The following is a 22933-nucleotide window of genomic DNA, read 5'->3' as shown; positions in this document are numbered from 1 at the left end:
TAGCTGCTAGATATTTTCTAAAATAGTCATACAATTAGCTACATTCAATCCCTTCTTGGTGATGATGGTGTTCCACTTAGTATAATAATTTTAACATTTTTGCCCCCAAAGATTGTTTAACCCTGAGCAATGAGTTCACATTCTTTCTTTCCCCAAACATACAACACACATACACCCCAATAACGCCTGCGTGGAATCCATACAACGGTGGGAAACTTCAGATTGAAGTTTATGTTTCATATTTCCTGCCAGGTCGGTTTTACTGTCTTTTTGTTCTGTGTTGCTGTTTTCTTTTTGTTGTATTCGTTTATTTCCGTACAATGATTTACTCGCCCCAAAAGCCGGTATCATTCTTTCCGCACACTCTTTGAAGATGGCTGGCAGGTGGCAGGGATTTTTTCAGCCTAGTCCCCGCGCCGCTTCCCTCTGAGTGTATGTGGAAAGCAAGGAGTGGGGAGCGAGAAAGCGAACGAAAACACCCATCCTCATTCGGTTTCATTCATCGTGAGCTCAGAACCTGCGCGAGAATAAAAAAAAAAGTAGCATAAAAATAAAACCGATACCGCAGTGCCTGCGAGCGGAGGTGAAATAATGAAATTAAATTTTCATTACCCGCCCCAGGCATTGTTATCGTCATTATAAACGTCACCACATGCTCCACTGGCACAAACAGTTGCTTGTTTCTCTGCGGTTGTTTTTTTTTCATCGTCGCACATTTTCATTACCTTTTTGCTGCTTCGAAGGTTAACCATGCGTCTCCATCAGCCGAGAGGCAACGGCACCATGCGTCTCCATCGCAGAAGGCGCTGGCTTTACCACACCGATTGTTAATGTTTTCGTTCCGCCGAACTCATGTCTCTGTTTTTTTCCACCCGTTCCATCCACAGATAATCTACTCAATTATCGGTAATCCACCGGACGGAAGACAGCAATTAACCCATCACAGATGGTGTTTAAGTGAAGCGATGAAAAATCAATTCCCACACACGTGCTGCATACAGACTGCTGATTAAAAAGCCCTCTCCTTTCCCTCACCCTCTTGCCTCCCTTTTCCACCCATTTGCTCTTTCTCTCTTGCACACTCACACACAAGTGGCCGTACGGATGGAGGGCACTCTCTACTTACGAAAACCTATCAATCATCTGCTTCCCCCGTGGTCCCAGTGGATGCAAGCGGTGTAAGTGAAACGTGAAACGTCCCACTGGAGGGAACAAAATCCAATCCACCAGGTCAACCCAGTGAGCCCAGTATTGGTGAAGGGGACTGAGCCGTTTCTGTGAAAACCATGCTAGACATTCCCAAAGGGACCACTTCCACCACCGCATCCCACTATCCCGGTGTGATGAGTTTCCTTAACGCCGCCGGTGCAACCTTTCTCGATGGCCTTAGCGGCACAGCGGTCAACAGTGGTGGAGCGTTGCTGCCCGCGGGAAATTCTTCATCCACCCTCGGCGGAAGCGTGTCGCCACTGGTCAACTACTCGTCGGTGGTTAGTTCCTCGCCGTCACCGGCCACCATGCTGTCGAGCGGTTCGGCGAACGGTTCGATGGCACCGCTGCTTACAACGGCCCTGCTGAACGTAAACGGTACGGGGCTGGAGTACGGCGACACGGGCAGCAATCTGACCCACTCGTTCACCAACTTCGTGCACAAGGAGTTTATCTTCGACCGGACGGATGTGCGAGTAATATTCATCACGCTCTACTCGCTGGTGTTTTGCTGCTGTTTCTTCGGTAAGTAGGGAGGTGTTATTGGAATGCACCTAACGATTTTAAAGGTTTATATTTGGTTCAATAGTAGCTTAACGAGTTATATTTGATTGTCTCATACAAAGTGACGGGTTTTGTACGCATATGAAGCAGACATTTCTGTTTTCCACTCATCAGTAGCGCTACACTTTACACTTTACATGATTCTTTACTCCTTGGCTGGACTAAACATCATATAATGACATTTCGACTTAACCTTTCCATTGGTTTATGTACTTTCATGGGCTTGTGGAAGGATTTGCACGAACTGGTGCGCCATAAAGATGACTGACACGAGTCATCATAAATCATGATGTTAATCTTATACATTTATTCCGACAATTGAGTAGAATTTCCTTCTAACGATCATTTATACATTGCTTTATGGAATGCTTTTTCTTTAATGTTTAAAATAGTCATTAAACTTTCCAGTACCTTTTTTTTAAACAAAGGATTTCTGTTAAATAGTTAGGGAAAAAAAACTAAAAATGTATACGAAAATATTTCATAATAATTAAAGCAGCTGTATTCATCAGCTGTAGCAACTATATTTTATGATTTTAACTGAAAGCTCGTAAAACGTCATCATGATATACATCTTATCAGCGTGTGTGTGTGTGTGTGGAATTCATTATTGATATTGTGTGAAGCATACATGAAGAGTCACTGCCTAAGGCACATGATAAAGCAAGTTGCGTGCGTATTATTAACACTTAATAGGCGCCGCGTCGTATGAAATCGCATGACGGCTTTGTTCACCGCTCAATTTTGTATCTGACGCTCTGCAATTCTATTGATAACGAATGAGGTAGGAAAGAGAGAACGGAAACGACATGTGCTACGCCGCTTATCGCAATGAAACAAAAGAGTAATAACAATCGCACGCGAAATTATCGTTCTCATCGCTCTCTTGCCATGTGCTACGTGCTCAGTCGAAAAACTGTGACGTCAGGCCAGCGGTCAAAGTGTTAAAGCTTCTGCAACCAGAACCCTCTCCTAGGGCATTTCGATAAACGATAGGGGCCGGTGGCTGCTAAATCGGTAAGATAGTTCGGTCACCTCACTTCATCATTACATTCATGGCGATATCCCGGAATAGCGCAGGCTACCAATCAATGTTCGTTTCGTCCAAATATCGAACGCCTGTAACTCAAATTGGCTCGGAATGTCTTTACGGCATGAATTTTAGTTCGGCAGAAATTGAGGAACTTTCTTCGCATTCCATGAAATTAACCATCTGGAACAAACGTGAGTTTTAGTTGAAACCCTGGAGTTGTGTTTGGTATTTAATTACCATACTTTGTCATCCGTGATCGTACTTTATCATCTGATGCGTTGTTATCGGTAGTCTAGGTCTTTAAAATTCTCGAATTTTTATGAAAAGTGTTAGAGCTGCTCCACGTAGCTCTTGAACGTTGAAATAATAATAATAATTACTATTATTATTAGGTATTCTTCTAGCTTCGCTACACATAAAATTTCCTGCATTAACAATAAAAATTTTTTTGAGGGGATAGTTACGTATTATAGTCGTCGATCTGTACCGGAGTCGGATGGATGAAAATGTTGATATTTACCCAACACTACTTCTTGGTAGCAGCGGATTTCACCGTAGGCGAGATAGGCGGTCGTCTAAGGCCCCGTCGATTTAGGGGACCCATAGATCAGTTGTCTATATCAGTTGTCTCCAGGCTGTGGTCCGCGGACCACTAGTAGTTCATGACGTCAACAGACCTGGTCCGCAAATGAATTTATTTTTGGAAAAGAAAAGCTTATTACTATACAAATCGTGCATTTTTTTCCCCCACAATCATGATTTAATTTTCAACAGGTATGTTTAAAATAAGATTAAATTTTATTTTTGATCAAAAACTTTAAACTAGAATAAAAAAAAATATGTTCACAATGGATGTGGGCCGCTGCAGCCAAGTGGTCCGCGATCGTAAAATGATTGGAGAGCGCTGGTCTAAAATAAAATCACTTCAAGGTGTGTTATTTGAAACATTTTATATTTTATAGCATTAAAAGACTTACCTATAAAAAATAAGTCAAAATAATACAACAAAATAACTTTCTTTATGCTAACTTGTAAGTCATTCTTTTACTCAAAATTTGTTACAGACACTTAAGTTTTTTTAAAACTATATGCCGTGGTATGTTGGTTTGTAACATAATACAAAAAAAACACCAACTAGAAGTGAAAATGCCTCACAGTTGATTGATGTGACAAAATTTAACCTTTCTTCCCCCAAATCAAAATTGTCATGTCGTCGACCACTTCACATTGCAAATGACTTCGTTCAATCAAAACTACTAGCAACCATCGCGCAAATGCCCAGCTTCTCGAGAGCACATCACAATAATTTTCGTGGAAAACCATACCCAGAGTAGTTGTGGGACACATCATTTGTTTGGCTTTCATAACAACCAGCGGCGAGATGTTCCCCATCCACGGAACAGAAATATCGCAAATACGTGAACACACTTTCCACAAATCAACAGTAACGATCGGTAGGTTTCTTCTGCTCTCGTTCCATCCATACACCATCGAGCCCGGTCCCCGGATGGTTTTATCCCATCGCTAGGAAACCACTTGAAAAACAACACTTCTTCATGCAACCTCCGCCAATGAGCTTTGCTCGGCTCGCAGCTACGCAAGCGTACTGCTATTGATAGCAATCAGCTTCACAACAGTAAAGAAATTGTCCCGCAACGGCAAAGTCTCGGTTGAATTATTTATTACCACGGGCCCCTGTTCTCCCCCTTTCCATAGGGTGCTTTTTTTAATGTGAGAGGGAGAAGACGGTTTGTGTGTCCTGGATTTCTGTTTTTTTTTGCCGTTTAGTCCCAGGGAAGCGCTACAGTTTCTTTAGGGACGGGGAAGTCATTCACCTAGAAATGTGTTTTCACAAGTTTTTAACTACGCACATCGTACAGCTATTGCAGTTGGGAATAACTTTCATCAGCTCAAGCGGGCGGTCATTGAAAGTTCTTGGAAAACACAATTCCACTTGGTCGCTTAATCAAGCAGTTACCAGGTTAAGTCCAGTTCGAGCCGGTTAACTCCTAACCGACGCCCTGTCGAGCTGACTCGTTATGTTTGTTATTTTATTTATACCATGGTTTTCACCCGGGCTTATTTTTCCGAATCGATTCCGTTTACTCCGTTCACCACTCGATAATCGAAACGGAAGGAGCTTCCAGCTTCTTTGCACTCGCAGCAGCAAAAATCATTCACTTCCGCCAGGGCTGCACCGAGCGACCCTTCCCCAGATAAGCAGATTTATGGCGTACCGGATTGCCGGTGGGTGTCGTCGATATGCTTTAGTGGCGGGGAGGCTGCCAATTATGTGCGTGCGTTTGGATTTGGTCTCCCTTTCCCCGCCACACGCGAGCTCATGAGCTTTTTGCTTGAGCAAACAATAATTTCACGGTGACCAAATATGGTTTCGTGCTGATTTATGACCCAACAAACACTCGGAACACTCCCATGGCGAGATGCGATAAAACAATTACAAACCGCGCCGGTACCGAAACGCACGGGCATGATTTATTGCAACGAGTGGGGAAGTGAGCTTGAAAATTATTATTATACGTTCGCGTTTCGCGTGGAACGGTGCAAACGTGAACTTTTAATTACACCAAACACGGGATGCATGCGGTGTGCGGTTTGGAAACGGCCGTGATTGGATGCGTGGCTTGGGAGAGAAAGTATTTAATTGGTCGTTTACTATTGAAGCATTTTTAATTAAACGATTATCCTCTTTTTGGTTTTTGTTGCATCCGAGATCATAATCGGATCATATGCGTGGGACAATAATGAACGGGACAATAAATTAGATTATGATGAGTATATAATCCAGTGTGTTTTACAATATTGTTTGGCACAGATGTGTCGTGTTAGAATGACGCTTTTTTTGCATCAAGCGTAACAACTGGCAAGCTGTAATAATTGGAAATCGTATTTTTGTACATTGACGCGAACAGCAAATGATCATGCAATATGTTATTAATAAAGCACATAATCATGGTTATTTTTTTAAATGTCCTGATTAAAAGCCTTCGGCGTTTTTGATATACATCAATTCCATGTTCAAATACATTGAAGAACATTGAATCTAATCAGTCACTAATCACATGTGTACTGAGTTGGTTGATGTTGGAAATACGACGAACATTGGTCAGACTGAGAATCAGTCATTTTGGCTGAAGACGCTCCATGAAAAATTGGATTCTGAACGGAAAGGATTCTAAGAATGTCTGATCTGTGATTACCGAGAAACAAGTTGTTATGTCTTTAAATACCTTTGAATGACATCAATTCATTTAGCGGGTTAATATAGTACTGTTCGGGCAAGCAGAGCTTATAATGTAGATTTATTTAACGGTTAACGATCACGATCATAAGATTTTCAAGACTAAATATGACAATAACATACAGACCTGTCAATGTGGCGAATGTAAAGTTGTTGCGAATAAGACCAGAAAGTTGTTTTATTTTATTCTTTCAAAGCCATTTTTGACACATGTTTTATTTTAACATTATTTATATCGTCTAAATAATAAATAACCAGCTTGAAAAACGTATTAAGTGAAACTAGAGCAGTTTTTACGTTCATCGTGTAAACCAATATTGAAAACAAATTTTATTTTTGATCAGCTTTTTGGCTAAGTTCTTAGTTAAGAAGCCTATGCTTGAAATACGTCCGCTTAGGCCTATCCTATCGTTAATACATAAAATAAATAAATACACCAACTTCTACGTAAAACAAATAAATATTAGAACTCATTAAAAATTTCTGAATTTTTTAACGATGGTGAGTTTTTAATTGTATGATTAAAAAGATACGTAAATTCTTTTGAAAGCTTAGAATAACCCGTTTGATTTTAAAAAAAATGCTAAAGGTCCTTAACATTAGCAAAATGTTGTAATTACATTTCTGAGTTTAACTGGCTGTTAAACAAACATGAAGTTAATCGGTCTCTTGGCACACTCGGCAACTCAAAATTATATAAATAGAAAATTCAAAGATCTCATGCAAAATAGCAAAACTTTTTCAACCACTCTTCCATTTTTGTAAGAAAATATTTAAGTAAGCCCGTTAAATGAATATTATTCAAAGTAAGCGTGTCATCCAGCAAAAACGGAAAACAATGTCCGTCCCCCAAGAGACTCAAATTTAATGTGGAATGATGGATTTTTGATGCATGATATGATTTACATCCTTCACATCCTACTCAGTCTTCTGGCATAAAGGGATATCCCTAAATTTACGGGAAAGATAAGAGAACATTCCCTTTCGTGGCAAAACCTGCACCATTTCCACAATCCGTTTCCCTCCAAAAACTAGTGTCTGTTGTCCCTGTTTTCGCATCCCATCCACACATTATCAAACGAACCTCATCGCAGGACACAACACAATTTACGCATGCCTTGCATGCTTTAATGGTTGTACGTATTTTTTGTGTGTTACTACTTTACTCGTTGCTTTACGCAACTCCGGGACATTACTTCTGAACGACCCCAGCTATTGTGAATAGTGTCACTTGGGATGGCTTTTCGAAGGCATTCATTCGAGAAGGAAGGCAAAAGATAACTCTCCTTCACACACCGCCATCATCATTCACCCTAAGCGTGTAGCGCGCGCTCCCGCCCCCCAAATCCCGATCCCCGAAAGGTCGATAAAGTTCCATTTCCAAGGATGATTTTCCAAGACACGAGAGGGGGGTGGGGGAGCATTCTTTCAGCAGTAAGGATAAGGATATATCCCCTCAGTCCCAAAGCTACTTCTTCAAAACGTCAGTGAACCCTTTTCGTTCGGGTTTTAGCGGGCTGGTTAGCTTTCGGAGAACGTGTCAGTTGCAGCACCGGCGGGACACGTTCTCATCGGCATCCTCCGTTCACCTCCGTCAATCACCATCACCAGCGAAGTTTTGCTCTTATTGTTCCTCAACCAACCGCACACCAAAGGACGTCATCTTTATTTCTGTGTTTTCATGCACCATTCCTATCTCTCTCTCTCTCTTCCCTCCAGGAAACCTGCTCGTAATTCTCGTGGTGACACTCTCCAGAAGGTTGCGCTCGATAACCAACTTCTTCCTCGCGAACCTGGCCGTTGCTGACCTGTGCGTGGGGGTGTTTTGCGTGATGCAGAACCTCACCATCTACCTGATCGAAAGGTAAGACTCCCGACGACGACTGTCCAAGACATTTTTGGACGATATAAAAATACCAACACCATCACTGCCAACGCCACTGTGCGCCGCTCGGCAAACGTATTCTGGGAAGCTCACTGTTTGGAGATTTGATTTGGGACAATAATTGATTTTACATTCCACAACACCACACTCCACCTTCCGACCTTTAGCCCGAGATTTCGTCCCATCCATCCCCGTCACAATCCCCGTACCTAATCGATAGCAATTAACGAAGCGGAAAAGCTAAAACCAAACCAAAAATCACCGACCGCTGGACGCAAATTCCTGCGTCCCGAAATGGAACGGACGAGCAAAGGAACCGGAAAGAAATAGCGGGGAGGGGGAAGGGAGGGGAAGAAATAGCGAATCATTTCCCGATGCTGCTAATGGAGGGACATTAATTACAATTTTTGATGCCATTGAACGAGGGCGATGGCTACCGTTGCCTCAAAACTGCTGAATGGGCAGCTCATTTCATTTGCCTTTTTTGTGTGTGCGTCCCGCCCCGTTCGTGTTCCAATACAAACGATTGGATCGAGCGATTTTTATGCTGTCTCTTTTTTTGTCAATTCCAATTCGTCTCAAATATCCCAAGGACATTCGCAATGAAGTGGAAAGCTACCATTATGAACGTCAATTATAAATCTTTAATGATGGTGCTGATTGTGATTCGATGGTGACGTTTGCAGCACAAGAAGAAAGAAGAAAAAACCCCGTCAAGCAGCGTTTGTGTTGTTGGGAGTGAAATAAAAAACAACTTCTGGACAGCTTTTTAATTATTGATTCGCCGAGGTTCGCCTTTGCTTTTGGTCCAAAACTTCCCCCTCGGGGCCATCCGCTCGTGACAGGAATGATTTGTAAAGCAACCATTGTTCCCTTCGCCGCTTACCACAAAGCTTACGGGTGTGCCTTTCTTTAAGCTCAACAGCACTACAAGTGGCTTTATGAAATGTGGGAATGCTTGAACTAAAATAGGATTTAAACACCGCATCACATACTTAGCGCCATACATGTCTCACAGCCCTCGTGACTTCTCCTAGCACACCGCAAACATAATCCACCCTTTACCTAATTAGCGAGCATAATTAAAGTCCTCGTAAAGGGGTTAGTTGCCAGCTGCCAAGCCCCTTCTCCTGCACCAACAGAAACTCGATGTGTGGCATCCAATTTCCCGCACCCAAGATGGGGTTTCATGTTCGCACAAAGTTTATGCGCGTCTGCCACCAAAGCAGGCGCGCCCGCGCGCGTGTTCCATTTTTCGACAAAACTTGTCCCAAAGCGTAATACAATCCCACCAAATCCTGCCCCAAGTATGGATGGCATACTGCACTTGGTAGGGAAATTTTCGAGTGGAATCAAAACCCTCGCCTCTCAAAGTCTCCCTCGTTTGTCGTTGAATGGGCGGTTTGGGTGTGTCTCGGGAATGTGTTTTGCAGTCGTGCCGAGGCATCTGTATGGTCGTGCAGCAGCGCAAGAGCACCTCTTTGTGATAGCTTACGCTGCAGTGAAGGAAAATAACGATCGAGACGGTTCATGCTGTCAATCTGGACGTACGAGCAACAGAGGCTTGAAGAGCTTTTCTCGGAAGTAGGGAAACGTGTGGTAAGAGGAACGTTTTGAGAAAGCAACAAAAGCTGCCACTTCTCTGTGGTCTTTAAGGAAGGGAAAATAAGATGCTTTTCCCAGTGGCATTGGAATGTTGCTTTGGCTTCTTAGTGTACCGAAAGCGAGGGAGAGAAGAAGAGCTCACACGGTGCTGAGATGCATACTTTAAAAACTTTGAAATTTTAATTAACACATTCAGTTTATTCCTCTGATTGGTAACTATCAATATAGTGCGCTTAAGGAAACTAGAGCCTGTTAATGATTTTTATATCTTCCCGTAAAGTTTAATGTATAAAATATTGTTCTAATTCAGATTCAGGTACTTTTGGATCATATTATTTTCCAGTAAAATCCTTCATTTGAATTTCAGCATATCCTCAAAAATAATCATAATAAACGTTTAACGCACGCTTACAATGTTAAAAAGTTAAGTGCTTGTCTTTTGACTCCTAAAAATATAATTTCGACCGAAAAGACCATACTAACAATGTATGAGGTTATGAAGAAGACGAAAAGAATGTAAGTGAAAGGGAAAAGCGACGTCGAACACACAAACACTATAGGTAAAAACATACACAAGTTCAATGCCGAGTGATTTGAGCACCCCGCCTCACTGTTGGGTTAAAAATGGGTTAAAAATCTTTCTAGAATCATAATTTTAAAATTAAAATAGTACAATTTTGAAGAAAAACTAAACAAGTAACACAACTGAAAACCCTAATTTAAAAAGATTTTGTTTTAAACAAATTTGACTGATTCTAGTATCACTTGCTATCTTTTACTTTTGTCTAATATTAACTGGCTTTAACCCAATAAGCCGTAAATCCGATAAGAAAATATCAGAAAGCTGGTTAAAAAACATGAGGAAATGGTAAACATTCACTTAAAGCCTTGCAATAAAAAAAATAAATGTCTTTCACTTATTAGTTGACATGTTTAGCGAGACAGTACTGTAACATCAACTATCTGTTCAACTTAAATCTGTTGACCTCCTTTTGAAAATTCACATAAATGCTTCAAAAGATACATTCAATTGACACAAACAATAAATTAATTTAAAACCAATAAAAATGCTTCATCTTCAACCTTGAAGTCCATCGATGTTGTTGATTGTTTTTCCCCTTCCTTTGCGATGTTTATGGGAAAATGTTTACTCTAAGCTTCTAGCCGTATCGAACAATCTCGCTCTGAGAAGAAAAAAAAATACGTTTTATGTTCCCAGCAGGTTATAAAATGTTGCCAGCAACCCATCGTTCAAATGAGAAACTGCCCCCATCCAAAACCAGCAGGATACACAATTGCAAACAAACACACACGCACTGCTGTTTTCCACAATATGCTTAAACTAATAAACACATGGTTGCCTTCGCCTTTGGTACAGAGCATTGGTATTGAGATGATTTGTTTTGCCCAAACTGTACCATTACATGATAGTGAATAGAAAAGAGGTACATCACACAGCAATGTTGCGTCATTGAAAACGAGAAAAAAAGGAAAACCCGTCGATCGTTTACAACATCATTATTCAGTTCGAAAAGTTAAACTCCTTGCCCTAGCGCTCGATCTAATCGACCAAGACGACGGCAGTCTCGTTGTCATCCTCAGGCACGATAAAGTCCCCATTACCCCTATCGATCGGTATGTGTCGTGTGTCGTTTCACTTTTCCGCCAATGGCATCCGTGCCCACTGTCCCTTTCTCCTCTCCTGTCGAATCACACACATCACACACGTCTCACTTTCCGGTACGTGCCAACGTCGTTTGACGATCCGTCAATAACAGTACGTTTTCTTCACTCTCCTTCTCTCTCTCACTCCCTCCCTTTCCCCTTTCAGCTGGGTGTTTGGGGACTTCCTGTGCAAGATGTACCAGTTTGTGCATTCGCTCAGCTACACCGCCTCGATATTCATCCTGGTCGTCATCTGCATGGAGCGCTACTTCGCCATCATCCATCCGATCACGTGCAAGCAGATCCTCACCTCGCGCCGCCTAAGGGTAAGTGTGCTGGGCGGCATGTCAAACATTCCGACGCCCATGATGGCTGTAACTCACACGGTAAATGTACACAGACGCACGCGTGTGTGTGTGTTCGGTGCTCCGAGCTACGGCATGATTAATCACACCGTAGTGGATTTATCCCGAGGGGAAGCTGCAGCTCACCGGATAGTATGGCGTACCTGTCAAACATTTAGTTGAAGGCATCCATCGACAGCAGTTCTGTAATGGAACTGCAACAATGTAAAACAGATGAAGTGGGTTTATCTTGTTTGTTTAATATTTGATCTCAGATTTTTATTATTTCCTTTAAAAGGTTTAGATGCTTTAGCATATGTCAAAGTAGATTAAATTACAAAGATGAATGCTCTTTGTTCAAATCCATTTTCTATGCTTTTCTTGTACACGAAAATTAACTTCAATATTTCAGCCTAATTCAATCGATTTCAATCTAGACCACGCGCTATGGAACACGCTCCACCGTAAAAGCACAGCCCTGTTGCCACGAAAAGACCATCCTGTCGAACGGTTCCCGATCGATTGCACTTTCTATTCAGTCTGTCGAGTGTATGCGATGCGACTTGAACCATTCCCTAATTACCCTTCGAAGAGCCACTCATGCACGACCCATTCAACTACCGCAAGACCAATAAGCAGTACCAAGGGCACCTCACGCGCGCTCTCTCTCTCTCGTCGATACCGTGGCGTATCCACTCAGACGATTCAGCGGAATCGATATCGTGGCAAAAGGGACATTCAGTAGCAGCAGCAACAGCACTCTTTGTCCTTCCGAAACGATCGTTCAAACACACAAAAGGAAAACGTCATCGATGTCTTGAAGCGTACCGGGTCGTATGCTGCCTTTGTTCGTAGATCGATAAGCGGCGGAGCAAACAATATGGCTTCGGCGATGTTCCATTGGCGGAATGCTTTGCCCGCTTCTTGTATGCAGCAGCCAGATGCAGCTAACGGGCTTTTGTTTGCTTGCTGCCCCGGTACCCCCGGTCCCGGTTTTACTCCCTCCGAAAGTTTAATCTCGCCAGCAAACAGTGTGCTTTTCTGTGCGGGTTTTCTTCGTCCCCGTTGCGTGCATGAGCGTCCCGTACAAGCTAGGGGTAAATAATCCGCTTAACTGAACACTCGGCCAAAAAAATGAAAAATGAACGCCTCTCGCTTCCTTTGCTGCACTTTGCTTTAGCGTGTGAGAGATGGCTCTGCAAGGGGAGATACTTTCACGCACAACAAACATGCAAGTACCTTCGCATAGGTGCACTTTGTGTACCGGCGGCCACCGGTGAGGCGTAAGATAAGCGAGCAACGTTTTGCACAACACTGCAGCAATCTGTGGAACAGAGGGCAACAAGTGGTACCAAGCCTTTGGGCAAACATCCGTGCAAGCTGATTAGCGCTTGAAAGCTTGCTCGGAAGCTTTGTGTTGTTTTGATTTTGTTGAAACATTAAGGAGTTGTTTTATCAATTCGATGGGACTTGATCTAGTTCAAGCCGAATGAAAACACATTTTGTATAATTTGGTCTAAAAGTGATTGAAATAAAACGTATAGAAAATTTAAAAAAATATGTGTACAACAAGTTAATCACGGGCATCTGAAAAGCCATAGTAATGAACATAAACAGTGTCTTAACTTTAAGATTTCCGTTGAATTCAGGATCCACTAAGTGCCTAAAAGGACATCTAATATTGAAGGAAACATTCAATTTTGTTTTCAAACTGTTTGGATTTGTGCAAATATTAGCAGCATAATTAATATTTCTCACATAAGTGTTGATATTATTAAGAAATGGGGTACCTTGAGAAGTTTGGCCTTTGCTCTAACTTAAAGAGATTCTTTGAATTAAATACAGATAATAGAATTATATACTTGGGAAATAGCTTTTGGAAAGAACCTTTTTGATTATCTCTTTGTGTTGTCTTGATTCCCGTCGTTTAATGGTGTTTTGTATACACTTGGGTGATGGTTTTACTTTAAAGCTCCAATTCTTTCATCTTTAATGTCCAATTGTGTCTGCTTATCGATAAACTAAATATATTTAACTAATATTAAAATAATAAACCTTTATCAAGCATGCCCAAAGGGGGCACAAACTGATTGTTATGGCATTTGGCTGGATAAGGTCAAATTACAGCTGGGCTCTCAAGGAGCGCTACAACTCAATATTGAAAAACATATTTTGTTGTAGCGTTTCATATTTCCTAGAGATAACTTCATATTTTTTCGATATTTTTTTCATGTTTTTCCAATTAACTAGGAGCCCATAAAACATTTAACACACAACTTACAAAACAAACAAAGTTTTTTCACAAGTGTGTAAAAAACACAAACATAAGTTTTAAAAAATAATACAACTCAATACTGTTTTATGATAATGAAATGTTGATGTTTCCAATTGATAAGCTTCTTCTTTGGCTCAACAACCGATGTCGGTCAAACGGCCTGCCTGTGCCCACTTGTAGGCTTGGCTTTCAGTGACTAATTGATTTCCCCCCATAGCAGGATAGTCAGTCCTACGTATGGCGGCGCGGTCTATTTGGGGATTGAACCCATGACGGGCATGTTGTTCAGTCGTACGAGTTGACGACTGTACTACGAGACCGGCTCAATTGATAAGCTATCGTGGTTTATTTAGATGCCTTGATTCAATATCCAATATTTTCCAAAGTAGAGTGGGAATTCAACAGCTCATTAAGACATAAATATATGACATTGATTAGTTGAAGAACAAAGAAATTAAAAAAATTTATTATGACATCCTAACAGAAAATGGAATGAAATAATAACAACAACAAAAATACGTATGTTTAATTAAATCATATTTTATACTTTGAGCTCACTTATAAGGATTCTAGCTATGAAATTGGAACAATGAAGTAAACAAAATGACACGACGAAACGCAACAGAAATGTAAAAACTAACACCACCATACTACCTTCATGTGTGCCCTTCCCTCGCCAGCTCGTGATCGTTGCCGTTTGGATAACGTCCGCCGTCTACTCCATCCCGAAGTTTATCTTCGTGCGCACCATCACGAACAACCTGGGCGACGACCAGCTGGAAACGATCTGCATCGTCAACCGGAAAATGTTCAACTCCGAGCTGTTCGACATTATCAACTTTGCCCTGCTGTACCTGCTTCCGCTGCTGGTTATGACGGTAAGTGTCCATTACGGGCGTAGCAATGTTTCCCATTTTTTTCTATTCTCTTTCTTCCTTTTCCTGTCCCACCGCTGCCATCATATCGTGTCCCCCTTTCCACAGGTCCTGTACAGCCGAATAGCGATAGCGCTGTGGAAAAGCTCGCGGGGGCTGGAGCGGCACATCGCGCTGCAAAATACGACCTCGTCAAGCTACTCGAGCAATTTCCACCGGAAGCCGAGCAGCAAGTATGACAAGCGAACCACAGGTGTCACCGAAAGCCAGGTAAGTGTCCATCCGAAGCCTTCAATTGCCGCCGGGGATGGGTAAGGTGTCGCCACTTCCGTCTAAATGCCGGAAATACCTTAAATGCAAACACACACACACACACACACACACACACACACACACACACACACACACACACACACACACACACACACACACACACACACTTCTAATACTAACCTTCTCATGACCATGATTCTCGCCACCCAGGTGTCGGTAGAGTCGGACAAGGTGGTAGTAACAACGTGGCCGGCACAGAACAGCTTTCATCAACGGCACGGCACCCAGCTAACGCAGGTGTCCCACTCGTCCAACAACGTGCTACGGGCGCGCCGTGGCGTTATTCGCATGCTGATGGTGGTGGTGCTAACGTTTGCCCTCTGCAACCTACCGTTTCATGCCCGAAAGATGTGGCAATATTGGTGAGTAGTGGTATCACTTGCTAGGATAGCGAGAGTGACTTCATATTTCATTTTTATCGACCATTGGTTCTCATCTTCTGACTCACTTTGACGTCAACGGAAAAGAACGCAGCAGAAGAACAGTGGTAGAATAATGATACGCCTAAAAGTGTATCGTATCGAAGCGAGTCACACCACATTCACAGTTTGGTTTCACATACTAAGCAGCCTTGGAGGGTGGCAAAAGCTGCCTAGAAAATGACCTTATCATGAACATTTAATTGAAATATCACGCGAGTGAAGAAAGTCTAATGCTTGCCTTCCCCTGCAGCAGTAAACGCAACGCAAGTGTGAAGCTAGCAGGCTGCGTGGGATTCTTTTTATATGAAACCTTCAAAGTGATTCCAGTCGATTGAATTACACTTTTAACGCGTGTTAACGGTCACGCTTGATGATAGCACGAGGGGCATACCGTGCCCAAAATTACGTCCCTGCTTTCGAAAATTGAAATTAGAGAAAGTTATTGGAGCATCCGTAAGGTTCAGTTGTGTTATTTAATTAGTTGATAATGAAAATAATTAATTCTGAAGCAGCGTGGATTCTAAAATATTTTCGAGTCAATTGTATTGAATGGTACACAGTAGAATAGCGCAAAGAATTCACATATAACAAGTAGTTTACAATTTTTCGGAAAACCCTTTTTGTTGAAAATGTTGTGAGGAATGAGATATGGTAAAGAATTACTAATTCGTGGTACTTGTTGGAGTAATCAGTAGCCATATTATCTTCCACTATACTGTCTTGATTTATAATACTGGCATCAAGCTGTGCAGCTTAACCACACGCCCATCGCTGGCTCAATTCTAGAATTAACCGAACTCTCCAAACCCAGGAATTGATTGGAGGAATATTGTGAGAACTAATTTAAAGTAAAGAATTCCCAATTTGTGGTTCTTGTTAGATTTAATAGTAGACATACCTTTTCTGATTACACTGTCCTATTTTATAATACAGGTGTGCGGCCTAGACACATGTTCATTACTGGTTCTATTCTAGACTGAATTGAACTCTCCAAATCCAGGAATTAATTTTGGTTTATTTCCATAAAACACAGTAAGGCCAACAGTGGCGGATTAAGGGTATCGGGGGCCCTAGGCGGTAAGACGAGTTGAGGCCCCCTGTAAATGGTAAATGGAGTTGGGGGGGGGGGGGGGGAGTGGTACCGGCACTTGGGTTGGGTGATTGAACAGTAAACTTGAAGCCCCTACGATACGTCTCAAGCTCTATTTTTTTCTGGCGGGGTGGGGGGGGGGGGTGCAAATGACTCGACAGCCTCGGGGCCCCAACGTTCCTCCTTCCGGGAGCTCTTGTCGCTAGTACTCTGTCCATACGGCATACTATAGACTAGCCATCTACGGGGCCTCTAAGTCGGCGGGGCCCCAGGCGACCGCCTAGTCCGCCTACCGTTAGATCCGCCACTGAAGGCCAATAAATAGTAGAAGTGAAAACAGGACTTTGTCTGCTTCATTATTGCGCCATACTCAGAGAAAGCGGGAAATAATGTAATTATACGGATATAGAATTTTACTACATCAAACTTTCAAGACAACTTAGAGCTATAGGTGTATGACAAGATTATCATATGTTTTAGGAAAATTCACCATTGCTCGCTGCTAATGTAGATAAATTCCATCCTTTAAATTGATTTATTGTGTGTGAAGGTAGCTTTCCAAGTAGTTATTTGAAATTCCTATTAGACTTCTTCTGAACGCACAGCAGAACAGCATGTCCTACTGCTATAGTCTGCCTCTTCCTAGAAGGTAACTTAAAGGAATTGAACAAATCATTTGTGTTCTGAGAAGTATTATTAATGAGTAATGATGTTTGGTCCTTATTATGCGTTACATCCGCTATGCAGCCTTCCAAATAAGTGTCGTAACTGGCATTAAGTTGGACAAAACACACAAAGTAGGTTTTACCGAAATTCAAGATCAGTTTATTCATTTAAACCTTACCACCACGCTAATTCCAGCATCTACCCATTAAAGAGTAACTTTCGGCATATAAAAGACACTCGTGTTCACACTCTCGTGCCGCTCGTGTTCGTAATTCCAGGTCCACCGACTACAAGGGTGATTCCAACTTCAACGCACTCTTCACACCGCTCACCTTCCTGGTGACGTACTTCAACTCCGGCGTCAACCCGCTGCTGTACGCCTTCCTGAGCCGCAACTTTCGCAAAGGCATGCGCGAGCTGTTGCTGTGTTCCTTCAAGAAGAACAAAAACAAATCGCTCAACCAGCGTATCCCGCTGCACGTAAGTAGCACCCAGCGAGCCACGACTCGACTCCCTCCCTTTCTCCCTCTTGTGCGCACACACAAACACGCACCTTTACAAGCTCCTTTTCGCATCCTTTATTTTTCTTAGAAAAGCGTTACATAGCGCCATTTGCGTTAGCGTTCCGGCCTGTACGGCCTGTTTATTCCGAGCGTTGCGAGTTTTGTTCTGAGTTACTGCTCTGTGCCTCTGCTGCATGTTTTGCTTTCTCACTTAACATCTTCTTTCATTCATCCCACAATCTTCCTCCCTTCTCCCCACCTCACTGTCCTCGCGCTCTCCATCTCCACCGAAATGCTTAGCGACCACGATCCGTCCTAGTGCTGCTGCGACATGCCATGCTATGCTGGGCCACGGACAAACCGACCGTCTCCCTGGCGACGCATTGCCCTTCGCCGACTACCCGCTCGCTCGATGGCGTCGACGAGCGGATGCTGTGATGGGAGCACCGGTCAAGGATGAGATGAGTCGGCGAAACTGAATGTGTCAGGCCAAAGCCAGGACGCGGTTGGAGTAGGAATCGGCTCTGACTCGGTTCGGTTGGTTCGTTGTCTTGCTCGCATAGAGGCATCACGCTCGAAAGTCGCTCGAACCGCTTGGTTAGGGTGTCTGATGCCGTGCTAAACCCATGAAAGAGACCGAGCTAAAAACAGAACGGGTAAATTGGTGTCAGTTAATAAAATGCATGCAAACGTACCTTCGGAGGTCACCAGTAGCGATTTCCATATCCTACCAGCACTAACCATATTAGCAATCCCTGTTTAAACATCCTTTAAACATCCTTTAAAGTTATTGTTTTCGTTACAACTTATTATCAAGACTTTAATACTTTACTTTAATACTATTTTTTCATTTCTTGCCCTCTTTAATCCTTCTGCTTGTGTTATAGTCATTTTTTGTTTCATAATTCGTTCATATATTATGCTTTGTATTTTTATTCTCTGTGTTTCATGCTATTGTTTTCAATATTGAGTCTCTAATCTACCATTTTTCGCTACTATACTCTTTTATTCTAACGCTTTTTTCCTTTTTTCATGGTTTTATTAGCTTTATTGTAAACAAATTATTTTACTTATAAACTTTCCTACTACTTCTCTTAAATGTACTCTTCTACTTCGACTTGTACATCCTTATTGACACAACTATGCGTCGTCCTTGGTTGAAATGTGTTCCAATAATTGTACGCCTGAAGGTATGCAAACCTGTCGATAGTTCTAATTAGATAGAAGATTGTCAACTTTAATACGACATTTCAGACGCTTTTATTCCTAGCATTTGCAAAATATAAGTACAATTGTTTGAAAACTATTCCAGCTTGCATACCTTTAGTCATGAGCTGACCGTCTCATAACATTTGCATTACATTAATTTTACTTTTTGAATGTCTTATTTAAATTTTCTCCACTATATTACTTCCCCAATTTTCTTTATTTTGTTTATGTTTTTACATTCTCTCGTAAATAATCAACTACTAGTACTTTCCGGACGTAGTAAATACTGTTTAAACAAAACAATACTAATACGACACAAACAAAAGGCATTGCATAGCCACACCCTACCTCACTACCAACAACCTTTACCCTTCATCAACACTATCACCTTCCCTTCCCCTACACTCATTTAGCATAGTATTTAGTGAGAAAACATTTAGAGCAATCAATTGGCCGCCTTAGTACTATATGCCAACCACTAACCAATATCGTATTATCCATTAAAACCTCTGTATGTATTCCCCGTTTAAATATACGTATGTGTGTGTGTGTGTGTTTGTTGATGTGTAAATTAGAATGGCTGACCAGTGGCGAGTGACAAAATTGATGCATTGATTGTAGCCGTTTTCTTTCCATCTGTTTTTTTCTTTCATTTCTTTCTGGTTCTGGTGTGTTTCATTGCTCGTACTCGTTTGTGTTGTTGCGATGCGATGCGTTACCCCGGGGGGGCATTCCCTTGGTTGTGGACTGCCGATGCGTGCCGATGCTAACTTCCCCCTCGGCCCCATTTTGCTGCTTCGTATGCGTATGTGCACGTGAATTTGAAATAATTACAAACAAAAAACAAAAAAAAACGACCAATCAAACAAACAAAATCGATCGACTGCCGATACCGGTACGCAACCTCAGAACCATTCTTTACCGACCGATTCGACCCATGTAGGATTTCCCCAATGATGCCACGACCTGATCGACCGCGGGTGCTGCAGTCGGTGCGTCGGCAGCGGCCGGGACACGGGTAGGGCCAGCCGCCTCCGCCGCCGCCGAGAGCACCGCTAACGCACCCGGCACCACTGGCACCCGGTCGCGGGTGCACCGCTTCCGTCAGCATCCGCTCTTCCGGCGCAACGAGCTGCTATTTCGCCGCACGAACGAGCTGGTAAGCAACGGGGACGAGGACGACGACGAGGACGATGAGGACGATCTGAACGAACCGGCAACGACGCTGTCCACCGCAACGATGGCTCCACCGCTGACGGTAAGCGTCATCGAGCTGGGCAGTGGACGGTAAAGCGGTTTGTCATCATCGCGACGTCCACGACTGTGTTACAAACAGTATTCTATGTTATTTCCCATCGACATCGAAAGCGAAGCGTTGTTCAAGCGTGGCGCACAACGAAAGCTTAACAATTAAAGAGATCCCAGAGTCAGATGAGTGTCAATCAATAGAGCAAGCGATTGAGTGCAAGGCAGTAGGCAAGCCGGCCAGGTTCAATTTCACACCACAACGAAACGTATGCCAATTTGTATAGCGTACCCGCGTCCAAAAGTTGTTTTTCCTCCCCAATCCTATTGGTATGTGTGTGCGTGATTGGTTCCGAATGGAAACTTTTGGCCCAATTACGCCCATGATGACTGCTACTAGATTCGCTTATTGCCATCCTTATTTGCACACTCTTCCTGCTACTCGTGTCGTGGAAAGGGAGTGCCTGTGTGCTAGTGCGAGACAACAAATGATGCCAAAATTGCAGACGAAAGAAATGGGGCGAAGAGAGCATTAAGTAGCTGCCGCCGAATACTGGAAGCTGTTAGCACTGACAATAGAAAGTTTCGCTTAATAGCAATGATGTACTACCGTTTCCTCCGGCTGCTAGTGAGATTTGCCGCCGAATGCTGAAAGTTTATTTTCCCCGCACCATTTTTACCAAAGAACGTATAGGGTTGAGTGAGTCACCATTTCAATACTACCACAGTAGATCTTCCTAGCAGAGCAGAATAGTGGAAAACATAGTCCCGCGGCGGCAGAATGTAATGCAGACAGAAACCAATTAGGAATCACGTACGGAACGGAACATATTTTTGTAAAGAAAGCAGAGCAATGTGTTGAGAACAGACTATTTGGTTCACTTTTTTTTTTTTTTTTGAGAGCATTGAACTATTTTCTGCTGGGGTTTGAATATTTGACTTGTAAAACTCTTTGTACGCTTTACAGTAGCGACTGTGGAATTGAATGTTTGTGGAACTGCTTAGTTAGGACGAGGAATTAAAATTTAAAAGCAAATATTTTGAGCCTAAACTTGGGAGCTATGTTTGAGTACAACTTGTAGCTTGTTTTTGGATAATTTTTACAATTAAGTTTAAGGTAATGCCACATAAGAAATCAAGTATATAAAATATAAAAGATGATAATGTTTTTTTTTTTTTAATTTTCTAAAAGTCTTTATTTTCGCTAAAGTTGTGAAAATTAGTTTCGCCATTTTATGTTTGTTCATGGAACCAATCATAAAAAAAACTATAATTACAATCATTTATTTGTTTTAACTTTATGGCACGTTGCCATTAGTCTGATCTGAATTAATCGAACTTCTTTTTACCAACATTTTGTCATTTTTAATTAAACTGTGCTGAAAACTTCACACGTTTTAGTACAATCTTTTTAATTACAGACAATAAAGAAAGCGGATATGATAACTATTTACATCCATGATTTTCAAAAAACTTCCCAATGGTTTAACCTCCTTTTGCTAATGTTTGATTGAGCAAACATTTAAGTAATCACATAAACTAATTGTGCTACGCTCTATGTATACTTCATTTGCCCTCAAATTATTTCAAATAACGATACTGTGATAAAGTACTGAACAAACGATGGACGAAAGTGGCACGGGAATGGAACGATGCTCATGTATACATGTATGAGAAAACCACTTGGCGACGCTAGCGAAACGGTTAAGCGATGAATCAATTACAGTTCGTTTTCGTATCGAATCGATTCCGATTTTGCGAGATAGAAGCAAACAGCGTGCACTGTAAACTGTAGAAATACTGTAAATCAAAGCATATTTTAATCCAGTATCATCCGCATACGCATTAGGACGTACTTAAAATCGTACCGAGCACGTGGGGAACAAACGCCCAGCCACGGTACTAGAGAGCAGACGGATGGAAGTTTGCCAAACAGGTCGAATTGTTGAACAATGAACTCTTCTAACGGAAATGTTGTCGCTGAAGATAAAGGTTATATTTAATAAAAAGAAGTATATTTTTTCACACATTAACCATTACACCAGAGTTTGCTAATGCGTTAGATGAGATAAGTACATGAATGGGGAGAAAGGCGGGAAAGCATCGATTGTTTAACAAAATGTTCCGAGTCCCTAAGGAAAGAGGCGAGAAAGAGTGTAGCGGGGACGAGAGATTTTACGAGAGATAGAACAATTCGAATTTTAATTGTAGTTTCTACGATTGGAGGTGAGGCGCGAGTGAGGCTCAATGCAAAATCAAAACCAGAAAGAATTTATTGTATGCCCCAGGAATAAGATTAATAAAATTATAGTGCTAAAGTATATGTACATTGTTTTTCATGTTGTTTCAATCTTCCTTTTTTGTGATTCATACAATAAACTTAAAGACAACTTTGAAAGAAAAAGGAATATTCAACATTTACTAAATTAGTACTATTTTACCAAATCGTTCCAATTTCACACCTCTTTCGACTGTCTGTTGGTTTTCTCTCTTGTCTTAGAGTTAACTAGGGATTATCTTCTTGATAGATTATTCCAATGGCTTATTGTTAAATGATCGCTTAGTGGATTTTGATGAACGATTGCAGTTGCTTAACATAAAAATGCATCCAAAAATATACTCTAAAATGATAAACAAACACACGACTGTACATTACTTCATATTTGAACATATTTGCTCAATAATAATAGAACAGACTACATTCCAGGCCAGGACAATGATGAATAGACGAGAGAAGTTGTTCATTATGTG

At 41.9% G+C, this 22933-nt stretch overlaps 1 protein-coding gene across 4 annotated transcripts in view; it reads left to right on the top strand.

Annotated features, from left to right (window-relative positions):
• LOC1275552 (trissin receptor) overlaps positions 1–22509 on the top strand; it is a 44490-nt gene extending 21981 nt beyond the window's left edge. The window contains exons 2-10 of one of the 4 annotated variants that reach the window (XR_009766068.1): positions 888–1734; positions 7785–7929; positions 11387–11546; positions 14520–14717; positions 14823–14984; positions 15198–15409; positions 17504–17705; positions 18029–18384; positions 19847–22509. Coding sequence is in view for 3 of the 4 variants with exons in the window: in XM_061657497.1 (XP_061513481.1) it covers positions 1287–1734; positions 7785–7929; positions 11387–11546; positions 14520–14717; positions 14823–14984; positions 15198–15409; positions 17504–17705; positions 18029–18166 (1665 nt within the window). In the remaining variant the exon portion in view is untranslated. Of the gene's footprint in view, positions 1–887; positions 1735–7784; positions 7930–11386; positions 11547–14519; positions 14718–14822; positions 14985–15197; positions 15410–17503; positions 17706–18028; positions 19007–19846 lie in introns of those variants that run through there. The other 3 variants (XM_061657500.1, XM_061657499.1, XM_061657497.1) reach the window with 3 other exon arrangements.
• The last annotated feature ends 424 nt before the right edge of the window (positions 22510–22933 follow it).

The sequence above is a fragment of the Anopheles gambiae genome, chromosome 3 (assembly GCF_943734735.2).
Source record: "Anopheles gambiae chromosome 3, idAnoGambNW_F1_1, whole genome shotgun sequence".
In the NCBI taxonomy this organism is placed as follows: Eukaryota; Metazoa; Arthropoda; class Insecta; order Diptera; family Culicidae; genus Anopheles; species Anopheles gambiae.
The sequence above is the reverse complement of the archived record's forward strand: the minus strand, read 5'-3'. Positions and strand labels throughout refer to the sequence as shown.